Below are 13,111 nucleotides of genomic sequence, written 5' to 3' on the forward strand. Positions count from 1 at the left end.
TTTCTCTCCAATTATAACTCCCTTCCACCATTCAGACTCGCCATTGTGTGTGTGTGTGTGTGTGTGTGTGTGTGTATGTGTGTGCGTGCATGTGCACTAAAGTATGATATTTTAAGTTTCATTGCTGAAATATGTTAGCTTGGAGCAACTTCACCCATTAACACTTCAACATGTATTAGTTTATCAGATTACTTTCTGAGAGCTGGGTCCTAGGAGACTTGATACTGGTGACAGTATAATTCAGTGGGGGATAGATACCAGAAAAGTCTGCAGCATGGAGGAGGAAGGTGTATCCACATGGAGACCATGAGCTCCCATCGGGCCCCACAAAGGACAAGATGTTGACTGAGTGGTGCACATGTGGAGGGGAAATGCAGAGGCCAAACTTTGCCTTCTTGTGACCAGGCACAGTGCCTTGCACATAACCGATCTTCAGTAAGTGATGGTTGAATCAAATTACTTTTGCCCTAGGGTAGTTTTGTCTAGAATAAAATTGAGATTTAATGTTAATATATTTTAGTTATTGAAAAGATCAGGTTTCTTAAAGCAACATGATTTTCTGTTTTGAATTTGTTTCAATAATACATTTTGTGCCAGAAAAATCATTTTTAAGGAAAAACACTTTGAATATAAAGCATAAATAATTCTTCCTTTGTTAAGACAGCTCCTATTGTAGCCATTGAATAACACATCTGCTACAAGAATATTATTATTATTATTTTACCAATCTATTTGCACAGCTCTGGTTAGAGGAGGTAAAAGATACATATCTCCTTCAAATGGTGAATTAGACCCAGTAAAGGTATATTTTATTATGACAGGTTTTGTAATTATGAAAACTTCCAATAGCCCTCTTTTAAAAAAATACTTTAAAATATAATTCTCCTCTCACCTCTCTATATGTTATGGTGACTGTTGATTTCAGGACAAAAAGTGCATTAAGAGCATCTTTTTCCAGTGCTAATATCATTATTGCTCCACAAAACATTTTATATCAAGGCCTGCTGAAGAAGAAATTTTAACAAGCACTTTTTCCATGCTTTTTCTTCTATCCAGGATTTGCTCACATCTGTGGTTTTCAAAGTAAGCCCACAAATGCTACAATAGCTTTACAAAGTATAACCAGAAGATAATTCATAATCAGGTGCCTTAGTTTAAGCCTTCACTCTATTGTTAATTTTTTTCATTGTTCAGATGTACTAATGTTTTAAAAAATCATGTCCACAGAATAATGAAGGTTTTAAAAGTTAAAAAATATACAAGTTATCACCAAACTTATTATAAGATTTGGATTAACCTTTTCCTTTTCCTTTCCAGGGCTACAGCAACACACAGGGGCCAGATTATCTTCAAAGATGCTTTAGCCCAGCAGTTGTGTGAACAAGGAGGTAAGAATCTTTTACTTCTCCGTGTTGGTTGTGTCAAAATTATTTATGGTAGGTCCTACGTTCTATGTGCTAAGTATTTCATTAATATTGCATGATCATGATGCTTTGGAATTACTGACCCCTTCAGACCATATAATTAGTAATTATTGATAAAGATCTGTAGACTTAAAATATTAAGTGTGAACAAAAAACAACAAGAAAAATTATCTTCTTTTCATAATTGTTTTCTAATGAATTAGTTAGTAATTCTGCTTTATGATGGCCTCATACACATTCCAGCTCTCACCCACACCAAACTCTGACAGATGCACATGCATATGTGTGTACACACACACGCACACTGAAGGGTGAAAGCCAGGACCCATGCCTTCACACAAAGTTGATCCCTCTACCTCTTGCGCTGCCACCTGACTTTGTGTCTTCATGTAGCATTTCCCACTTCACATGGATTTTCTTCTGAAAAGTGATGGATGCCACCTTTGAGAAACCAAGCTCCTCAAGTACAGGAACCAAGCCTCCGTGCTCTTTGGTTCCCCAGGACCTGGCATTGTGCCTGGCATGTGACAGCCACTCTGAAAATGTTGATAGAGTAAATACCAGTATTTCTCAGGCACACATTTCTTTCTGTATTTAAGTATCTTGACAATGGATATATTTGAGCCAGTTTTTGTAAATGTTACACCCTTTTCACCATCAGCATAGGCATATTACCATTTTTTTGCTTACAGATTTATATTTTGGGGAAATTTATTAATTTAGGAATTACATTATTGAGTTTAAAGGAAATTTCTACTATCTGCTAAAGAAAATCTAATGGACTTTGAGGAAAATTTGTATTGTTTTTTGAAAAGCATAAGAAGATGCCATTTATTATTTATAGTAATATATACATCATCAATATGGCTTTATCTAAGCAATGTGATACTTGATGGTTATTACTGGCAAACTGCTGCTAGTTTACATGCATGGCTCTTGAATAAGAAAGCCCTATTCTAATTATAGTTTCAAAAACATCATCAGTGTTCTTAGGTTAAACAGATTTTATTCTGTAACTTTTGAGAATGAAAATGTGATTGCCTTCATAGTAGGCTTGAGAAATCTATCACAATGTAAATATGTTTCAGAATATGAAAATGTTCACATTATTGAAAATATAGAACACCATATAGCAGTGAACATAATACCCTAAAAACTGCATAGTACCAGGAAATCATGTCTGATTTTATTAACACTTATCTTTACCTAAAAGCTGTTTTTTAAAAAATCCTGAGATTTTAAAAATATTTTATAATGTAAATGAATAGTTGGGAATGGGATACACAGGGTGGGCGAAAGTAGATTTACAGTTATATGTATTGAATATAATACAGTAATCTATACTAATAATAGAGGAATATGCAAATTGGCCAAGACGCCATCACGTAATGACCAATCAGAATGGGGGCGGGGCCGTAGCAGAGAGCTCTCAGCATGCCTGCACCAGGGGTCCAAAGGGCACAGAGAGGAAGGGAGAGCAAATAGGCAGTTAGGGGAATCAGGCCAGGAGAGCAGCTAGGCAGTTAGGGGGATCAGGCCAGCAGGGGAGAGCAGGGGGAGAGGAAGGGAGAGCAAATAGGCAGTTAGGGAGATCAGGCCAGGAGAGCAGATAGGCCGTTAGGGGGGTCAGGCCAGGAGGGGAGCGCAGATAGGCAGTTGGGGGATCAGGCCGGCAGGGGAGAGCAGTTAGGCAGTTAGGGGGATCATGCCAGGAGGGAAGAGCAGTTAGGGGGATCAGGCCAGCAGGAGAGAGCAGTTAGGGCCATCAGGCCAGCAGAGGAGTAGTTAGGGGCATCAGGCAGGCAGGCAGGTGAGTGGTTAAGAGCCAGTGGTTCCGGATTGTGAAAGGGATCCTGGATTGGAGAGGGTGCAGGCCGGGCTGAGGAGACCGCCTCTGCCCCCTCCCCCATGCATGAATTTCATGCACCGGGCCTCTAGTTAATAAATAATAATACAAGAATAACCTCTGTTTCATGTACTCACAACTGTAAACCTACTTGTGTCCCACCCTGTAAAGACTGAGGATGAGGAATAATATTTGAATTTATGCTCTGATCTTAGAACCATGGAGTCCTTATCTGCAGATTAGTGATGAGGCCAATAAAGTTAACTTGACAAAATACACACTACTCCCAAGTGGCCAGACTAGAATCCAAAAGTCTGGACTCACAGCCCAATGTTGGTTTCATTATACCAAGTAGATTCTTAAATTTAAAAAAAAAATTAAACACTCAGAAACCACAACCCCAGTAAACAAGATCATCATTACTGCCTTCATTCTGGAACACCTAGGAGAGAATACATACTTTTTGGAGCCCTGGTAAAACAAAAGTCACAAGTGCAGGGCTGATGTGAGTGTGCCAGCATGGCCACTGCTGGTCCAACAGTGCACACACATCATGGTGGAGGTGGGGCAGAGAGAACAATGGCGTGCATGTATATTTGCTGGCCTGGGAGCTTCTTGGCATTCCCTCTTCAAACGCATACATCGATTATTTAGCAAGGCCAGATGGCAGGCTTAAACAGCTGACAACAGTCATGCCCTATAGTGCCCCCAAAGAGTGCATGCCATTTATAAGCCATGCTGGAATTCTCTGTTGTTGGGATGATGGAAGTGGATATAACCAAAAGCAAATGTTTTATGTCAGGAGGAAAGGGGTCAGGCGTACAGCTGGAGCAGAAAACCTTGGCTGCTTTCTGCCAGCTCAGCAGTGTTTCTGCTGTTCATCACCCTGAGTGGTAGAAAGTGAGTGGTAGAAAGTGTGGCTGTGTTCTCTACGGGCTTTAGGGTCACAGTGGTGGGCAGTGTATTTCTGCCATTCAGACTCCAAAGTCTTTGGAATTTTTTAATCCTTTTGTACTAAGAGTTGGTGACATTTTATTTAAACTCAAATGGAGGGAGATAAAAAGTTCAGTAAGCACGGCCATAGAGTGAATTGAGTGAAAAGCTACCTCAATTTTTTTCAGCACTTCAAGAATACCTATTAATGTGAGCTGATTGGTATGTTAACTAGCTTGGTTTTTGGTGGTTATTTCACAATGTCGTATACCTTAAATATATACAATTTTCATTTGTTAATTATACCTCAATGAAGCTGGGTGGAAAATAGCTTTTATACTCAACTATTGTATGAACTGTAGATCAGATCTACCCAAATCTTCCCTTGGCTATCCTTGGTTATTCAGTAGCTTATCTGACTAAATAATCTTTTCACTACCCTGAAATGCATTTTTTAAAAATTTATTCAGACTAAACATTGTCAGAATTGACTAATAGTCAGAATTGGATTTTACCGTATCTACTTTAATGGTTGAAGTGAAAAAATAATGAGTGATATGTTTCACTTGAATTTGTCCAATGTTAAAACTTTTGCTAGTCAGAGTCATCTGTTTTCCCCATGGCTGTTTTGTAGCTTACAATCCAGTTTAGCAGTTATCCTGCTTTGCTGGCATCCCTGCACATTGTAATGTACAGACAAAGGGAGCTGAGTTAGCAGGCTCAGATAAAACCGTCCAGGAACCTTGCTTCAAGTTCTCACAAACTGCCCAACAGGGGAAAGAACTGGGGCCCTCCTAGGGCAGTGGCTGGCAAAGTGTCCCCAAGTGATCCTTACAGCAGACAAGATTAAGGGGAATGACAAAGAGGCTACTCCCCAGGGCCACACTAAAATGTCTTGCTACTGGCTTTAGGTGGGTCTGACTACTTTTTTTAATTTTCTAAAGAACAGTGTTTTGGACTGGTGCTGTTTTCCCCAAGATGACTGAACATATATTTAAACAGCTTGCTTTTCAATCTTCGGAGCTATATACATTTCCACTTGACAGCTTTATCTAGTCCAAAGTCAAAACATCAAGATTTATGCCTGAGAAGAATTTGACATTGAGTGGTTTTGGATGCTCATAGAAGTATGTTTTCTACTCAAGCTGCTATGTAATCTGCTGAATTCCCCCATATTTTGAAGGGCAAAGTCTAAGTTTGGAAGGGCGGCGAAGCTGTGGTTAAACACTTTTCATTACGATTCTATTTTGGCTTGTGAAATATTACTTCATGAAACCTATTAATCTGACCTTGTTTTTATACTTGAAGATTCAGTGGTTCAATGTAATACAGATTTTCACATTGGTGTTCTTAAGAGTTGAAATTCATTAATATTAATTAATACTTGTTGTGCTGTGTCCCCAGGGGCATGTGTGGAACTCTGTATGAGAGTTGTGTGGCAGTTTCACATACTTTTCTTAAATATCTTATAATATAGATATTTTTAGTCCAAACCTAGGAGAGAAACTCCAAAACACATTTATAGAAAAATATAAACTCGATGGACTGGGAGTCATGCCATCTCCTCTGAGGACTTGGTCAACAGTTTGTCCTCTCTTTTCCAAATCATCAGCTTTTTCCTTTTCACCATCCCTGCTCAGAGAGTCAGTAATGCAAGGTGGTTAACAGCATGGGGTTTGGAAGTATCTACATTGGGGTTCAAACTTCTGTTCTGGAACTTTCTGGCTATGAAATCTCAATTATTTTACTGCAAAATAAGGAAAATAACAGTACCTACTTTTTTAGTTATCTCATATAATTTTCAAGAACCCAGCACAATAGTCTGTGCCCAGAAGGAATGTAGTAAAGTTTTGAGGATTAAATGCAATAATGACATGCATAGGATGATAGCTAGCAAATGAATACCTTATAAATATTAGCTATCATTATTATTATTAGGTACTTACATTTGGATGTCACTTACATACCTTGAACTCAATATATTTGAAACTAAATTTGACTTTTCCCCAAATTTGGACCCTTTTATTACAGTTCTGGTTAGGGACTAAATGGAGGCTTAGATAAACATTACTTTCCTTTCATCCATCTCTATATTCAAAGTGTCTAAGACTAATTTACCTCACCTTATCTTTTTAACATCTCTTAAGCCATCACTGCTCTTTCCACACCTACAGCATTTCTTTGTTTTAGGCCTGCCACATATCTATCAAAGTGTTCTTAAACACAAACCTCATTTTTTAGTTGCCAACCTCATTTGCCCTGTTTAGTCTGGCGTTCAAGGCTACCCATGATCTGATGCTGCTTCTCTCTCTCCAACTTCATCTCTGCGTTTAGGCTCTCTCCACACTGCCCACTCTCACCTAGCACTGAAATCTCTACTTCAGCTGTTATAAGCACTGATTTCATCAAACATGCCATCCTATCTTCTATCTCTGTGGCTTATCTGTAGCTTATACATGCCAATTCCCTTCCCTCGAATACCCTCCTCAGCACCTCTTCCTGTGTCTTACCCATGAAATTGTATTTATCCTTAAAGATCCAGCTCAAGTCTCTCCTCCTCTACCATTGTTATTTTTATCAATATCCCACCTATACTTATTAATTGAATTTAGTTGACCATATTGCATTGTCATGTGTTAACTTCTACATGTATTTCCTACTCTATTTTGAACCCTTTGATCCAGCAAAGATTGGATTATTTTTATATTCCCAGAGCCAGGCACAGTGCCTAGCACTCAAATATTGGTTGTTGAGGGAATGAGTGAACCACGTACAGCAGGTGTACCTTCCCAGAATTGTCTAATTACTATTATTTCTTTAGTTTTTAATTTTTAAATTATTTTTATTTTTTGTTAATCCTTACCCAAGGATATTTTTCCATTGATATTTAGGGAGAGTGGAAAAGAGAAGGAAAGACAGAGAGAAATATCGATGTGAGAGAAACACATTGATGGTTGCCTTCTGCACATGCCCTGACCAGGGCCCGTGCTGGGGAGGAGCCTGCAACCAAGTTACGTGCCCTTGACCAGAATCAAACCCGGACCCTTTGGTCCACAGGCCGACACTCTATCCACTGAGCCGAACCGGCTAGGTCACTATTATTTCTTTAATTGCTAGCCAACCTACACCTCCTGCCCACCCAGAACTGTTTTTACAATTGCATTTAGGCATTATGTACTTTTTCCTTCTCCACTGATGGACTTTATTAGGAATAGCCGTACAAAATTCACAGTTAGATGTTATTTCAGATGATGTTTATTGCATTGCTCAGTGTCCCCTTTCTAAGAAACCACAGGAGAAACTTTTTCCAAGTCCCTGTACCTGAAATAGCTGCCTTTTTCCTGAGCAATATGTGTTCTTTCATGTTATAAACTCTGCGATTTCTGTAAGCTTCAGGACCAAACTGAAGATGTCACCGCATTCATGTTGCATACTTATCTCAACTGGATGCATATTTTTTCTGACCCTCATTTGTCATCATCTTTAATTTTTCTACTTTATGGTCTTGTTCAATGGGCTGCCCTTTTTTGTTAGCTGCCTCATATCTATTTTAGAACAAGACAAATTGTACAGTTTATTCTTAGGTACGTAAAGGAAAGTGGAAAGTAAGGTAAGATGAAGATGATAACATGTGTACCTGTGACTACGAGAGGAGGGAACAGAGGACACTGGGACATTAGAATTGTCTAACAACGATTCTAGGATTAATGTCTTGCTGAGCTTATTAGTACCCAATCAACTAACATTTTTTGAGCAACTATGTGTTAGGCATAGGGGTACAGAGATATACAAAATGGAGTCTCTACTCACAGGAATTCACAGTCTAATCAACTCTAATTTCCACTCTGGCCTTTAGGATTGAGATATAGAGAGGATACCATTTCCCAAAAGGGACCTCTTCCCCAGCCAACAGGAAATGAACTCTCATAGAGTATAGATAAGCTTTCATGGCAAATGCCTCAATCTATGGATGGCTTAAATGGCTAGAAGAATATTGCTCAGTCATAAACCAGTCGGGAGGCAGGTGGTCCAGGGGTGGAGTGTGTCTACTGTGTACAACATTTAGCTTCCATACACAGGGGCCACGCTGGCTACTCCAGCACTCAGAGGTTCCTGCAACAGGAAGCATGCCCATGGGTCACTTCTCCTCACCTTTCTATGGATAGAACTTGACTCCTTTGTTACAGGAAGCTGCAGAGGACACAGAATATTCTAATTGAGGTCCCCAATCCAGTTAAAATAAAGAAGGGGAGAATAGGTATCGGTAGACCGCTGGCAAATTTCTGCTAACATTAGCAACAAGGTTTCTTCTTGTAGTAGTAGTATTGTTGTTATTATTATTATTTGATGATGATAATCTTGATTTTACTTTCCATCTCTGAATGTTATTTAAAAGCCATTTATATGTGCTTAGGCTATAGGTCAATTTATAGCCGCATTCCCTCTCCTCTGCTTCATCTGTGAACTTCATCTCTTCAAGTTCTCAGAGGTCTAAGATTGAAAAAAGATTGCTACACAGTATTATTGTAAAAAATAACAACTCACCAGCAAGTCAGGTGGTATATTTTGTATTCTGATTTTCTCACTAAAAACTTTTACTTATATCATGGGCAAATTTTTGAAATATGTATGGATGTCTCCCCAGAAAAGATGAGGGCATGCGCATAGCAAAAAAAAAAAAAAAGTCATAAGTTTTAGTGTTTAAAATCTCATTATTGACAGCTCATAAAAGAATAAATCTTATCTGAAAGAGTTCACTGTTCCCCATTTGTAGGTTATAAAGATATATTTTAGTTTTGCTCCTATTTCATTTATTTTATAAAGCAAGAGATGATAAGTTGTTATGTGACACAAATCAAATTGAGATGGGAAATAGAGGAGGATGGGAAGTGGAAAAATACTTCCTAATATTGCTGGTTCTGTGTATAATTTAGCTGTCTTTAAATATTAAGTAATCTTTTATACTGAACATAAGTATATTCCAGAACACAGGGAGAACTATTTTCACTCTAAATTTATAACATTTTTAGAAGCTTAATTATCATACTTGAAGGTCAAATGGTGTTTTATTGCAATAAAATACAAAAAGTAATAAAGAAATTATTCCTGGGGAGATGAAAATCTAGGTTCATAGCTCATTAAATGGTAACTTCACGGGCCATGTCTAATTTGTCATATTTATCTGTGGAAGTTTTATACATTTGAATTTCAAATTAGGTGAAGAGATACCTGAGGCAAAACTACCTAGGGTCTTTGAATGCTAAAACGATTCAGGAGATATAATTCCCATCACATAATACCTTTATTTGTGAGAAGTGCCTGTCTGGCTCAAAGCCTTCTCTTTTTTATTTTAAGTAATCAATAATATTAACACAAAGCTCACTAACCACTTCTTTAACTCGTTTTTTCAGGCACCCCTTTTTATTTTTCTGCCCAACATATAGACATCTTCATTCTTTGTACTGAATAAATTGTTGAACAAGTTGGCTGAAATATGTTTTGGAGTTACATGATTACTTAAAAGTTTTCTTCCAAAATAAGTCAGTTAAAAGAAAAATATTTTCATCAAAAGAACAACCTTTGGGGGAATTAAACACGACTTAATTCTTTCTAATGTGACCTCATGATCTTCAGGAAAACAGTTTTTGCCCACTGAGTATGATGTTGGCTGTAGGTTTGTTATATTTGGCCCTTATTAAGTTGAGGTATGCTTCCTCTATTCCCACTTTGCTGAGAGTTTTTATCATAAATGGCTGCTGAATTTTATCAAATGCTTTTTCTGCATCTATTGATATGATCATGTGATTTTTATCCTTCATTTTGTTTATGTGGTGTATCACATGTATTGATTTCTGAATATTGTACCAATCTTGCATCCCCAGAATAAATCCCACTTGATCAGGTGTGTATAATCTTTTTACTGTATCGTAAAATGAGCTTGGAAGTCTTCCCTCCTCTTGAATTGTTTTGATTAGTTTGAGGAGGTAGGTGGTAGTCCTTTTTTTGAATGTTTGCTAAAATTTGCCTGTGAAGCCATTCGGTCCAGGAATTTTGTTTGCTGGGAGTTTTTTATTACTGCTTTGATTTCAATAGTTGCAATTGGTCTATTCAGATTTTCTTATTCAGTTTTGGAAGATTGTATGTTTCTAGAAATTTATCCATTTTGGCCAGATTGTCTTTGTTGGCATATGGTTGTTCATAGTATTTTGTTATAATCCTTTGCATTTCTGTGATACAATGTGCAGATGATGTTTCATTGAGTTGTATACTTGAAACTGGTATGGTTTTGTGAACTAATGTCATCCCAATAAATTCAATTTAAAAATAAATAAAGATAATGCAATCTCATGAGATACTAGTGAGCTCAACTTCTGAAAGAGCATAAACACAGAAATGCTTTTTCAAATATGAAGTTTTTCTTTACTTTCAGCATGTAATTTGTCTCTTGGACAAATTGAATTGATGATGGGAAGAATTTAATATTGAGAAACCATATAATGGTCCATGTTTATGATATTTACTAAAAAACACCCAAATATTTAATCTATAATAATAAAAGCATAATATGCAAATTGACCTAACGACTGAACAGTGGAATGACTGTCCAGACAACCTTCTGGATGAAGTCAGTGCTACAGGGCCGAGGCGGCCGGGGCTGCGAAGGCCTACTCTTGCACGAATTTCGTGCATCGGGCCTCTAGTCTATTATAAAGTGATTAAGGAAAGCACAACTGTGAGCTCCAGGATCCAAATGAAATCATAGAAGCTATTATGGAATTGGAGGTGTTTGCTCCCTGTTTCAGTTTACAGAAACTTTCAGATCTTTAATTTATATCTGCAAAGCTCAGCTACTATTTTCTTGTCAATGTCATACAGGCAAATTATTAACTACATATAGCCTGTGAGATGCTCTAGATCAAGCATGTCAAACTTGCAGCCCACGGGCCGCATGAGGCCCACAGCGAATATTTTTGCGGCCCCGCCAATATGTAAGAAATGTTTTAATAAAAATTGTGTAACTTAATTTTTATAATACCCTGCTATACATAATTATTAATAACAACCTACAATGTTCACTAATAACTGATTACTATAATCGTGTTGCATTCGTTTCCCTTATGCGCCTTAAGCACAGGCACACCATTTCTCTCCACTAATGCTAGCAACGAATATTTTAGCAGCTGATTGCCATATCATTAGTCTTGTACTGACTTGTTTGGTGTCCGCGACAGGAAATATTTCCCTTTCGGAGAACAAGAAAAATAGGTTTATTTGTGTTACGCTTATTAATTTATGCAGTTATTCAGTGTCTGGTAAGTTAATGTTCAAGAAAAAATATTAATTTTTATTAAAATGTTCTGTAAATTTTATGTTAATGATTACTCATTTATTTCAGCCCTTTGTATTCAGCATGTCTCTATCAAAATAAACCTACATTTCTATGGAAATTGAAGCTTTTGTTTTTTGTGGCCCACATAAACTTAAACCTTATTTATTTGGCCCATGTTAGCCTTTGAGTTTGACATGCTTGCTCTAGATGATAGAGAAAATATAGTTAGTGAATGAAAGGTAATGTTCACTGGGTAACTCTGATGCCAAACAATGATAGATATTTAACATTTGTTGGGTTTAAAAGTTTGGAAAGGGATTGGTAAGTAGTTATCTATAATAATAAAAGCGTAATATGCTAATTAGACCAGATACCCGAACAATTTTCTGGATGTCCTTCTGGACAACGTTCCGGACGAAGCTGGGGCTGCAAGGGCCGAGGCAAGCCACCGCGGCTGTGAGGGCCAAGCCCCTTGCAAGAATTTTGTGAATCGGGCCTCTAGTTTTCATATAGTGGTGGTCAGATTAACTCACACCAATTGGAAAATAATGAGCTATTAAAAAATATCTCAAATTCCCTGCCGCCCCAAATAAAGATATCCCTTAGAAAGGGACCTGCAACTCTTGTGACTTTAGAGCCAGGACCAACATATATGTGTTAACATATATGGGCTAAGTGCTGTTTTCCATTTGCTCAAGTGTCAGCACATTCTTTTTCTACTGTTATTTTAAACAAGTAGATACTATCCTTATTTAAATAGACTAAGAAGCATGTTTTTCTTAGAAAATGTTGCTACTGAATCTACTTGTTTTCATGTTAGGCCTACTTAGTCTTGTGATGTGAATTCCTTGTCTTCATGTGAATTGGGTCTCCTTACAATTGTTTCACATAATAATCATTCACCTTCACTACTCCTGGCATACTTGTCTTTATTAAATCTGCATTAATATGGGTTTCTTGTATTCATTCAAAGCAGTTCCAGTCTTTTTCTTATGATAGCTCAGGGAGTTTAGTAATTGCAAGAATAGCAGAGCTGAATAAAAAGGAAGCTCTACAAGGGATATATTTTTTTAAAACAAATTTTGAAGTATCTTATAAAAACAGTGATTCAGAGAAACCAAGATGGCGGCATAGGTGAACACCTGAAATTGCTGCCTCGCACAACCACTTCAAAAATACAACTAAAAGGCAAAACGAACATGATCCAGAACCACAGGAAGGCTGGCTGAGTGGAAATTCTACAACTAGAAGGAAAGAGAAAAGCACACTGAAACTCAGAGGAGGTGCGGAAGTAAAGTGCAGAGGTATGGAGGCAAGGTGCGAGCAGAAAGAGCTGGCAACTGAGTACACGGTTGTCTTTTTCAGTCGGGAGGGAGACACAAGCTCCTGACAGCCCTGACTCCAGTTCCAGGCGAGTCTCTGGGGACCCAGACTCATATGGGGAAAAACTGGACTGTCTGGCAGCGGGCAGAACTCAAGGGCGGCTTTCTCTCAGAGGTGCTTGCAGTGATTACCTTGGGCCACTGAGACCCGGGACCTCTTTGGGCAGGGCTGAGGATCAGCCATAGCTGTTTGCTC

General features: G+C 38.0%; 1 protein-coding gene across 1 annotated transcript in view; it reads left to right on the forward strand.

Annotated features, from left to right (window-relative positions):
• RELN (reelin) overlaps window positions 1–13,111 on the forward strand; it is a 475,654-nt gene that overhangs the window by 201,405 nt on the left and 261,138 nt on the right. The window contains exon 9 of the mRNA XM_005862985.2: window positions 1,318–1,388. Within this exon, the coding sequence (XP_005863047.1) occupies window positions 1,318–1,388 (71 nt within the window). The remainder of the gene's footprint in view (window positions 1–1,317; window positions 1,389–13,111) is intronic.

Source organism: Myotis brandtii, unplaced genomic scaffold (genome assembly GCF_000412655.1).
Source record: "Myotis brandtii unplaced genomic scaffold, ASM41265v1 scaffold17, whole genome shotgun sequence".
NCBI lineage: Eukaryota > Metazoa > Chordata > Mammalia > Chiroptera > Vespertilionidae > Myotis > Myotis brandtii.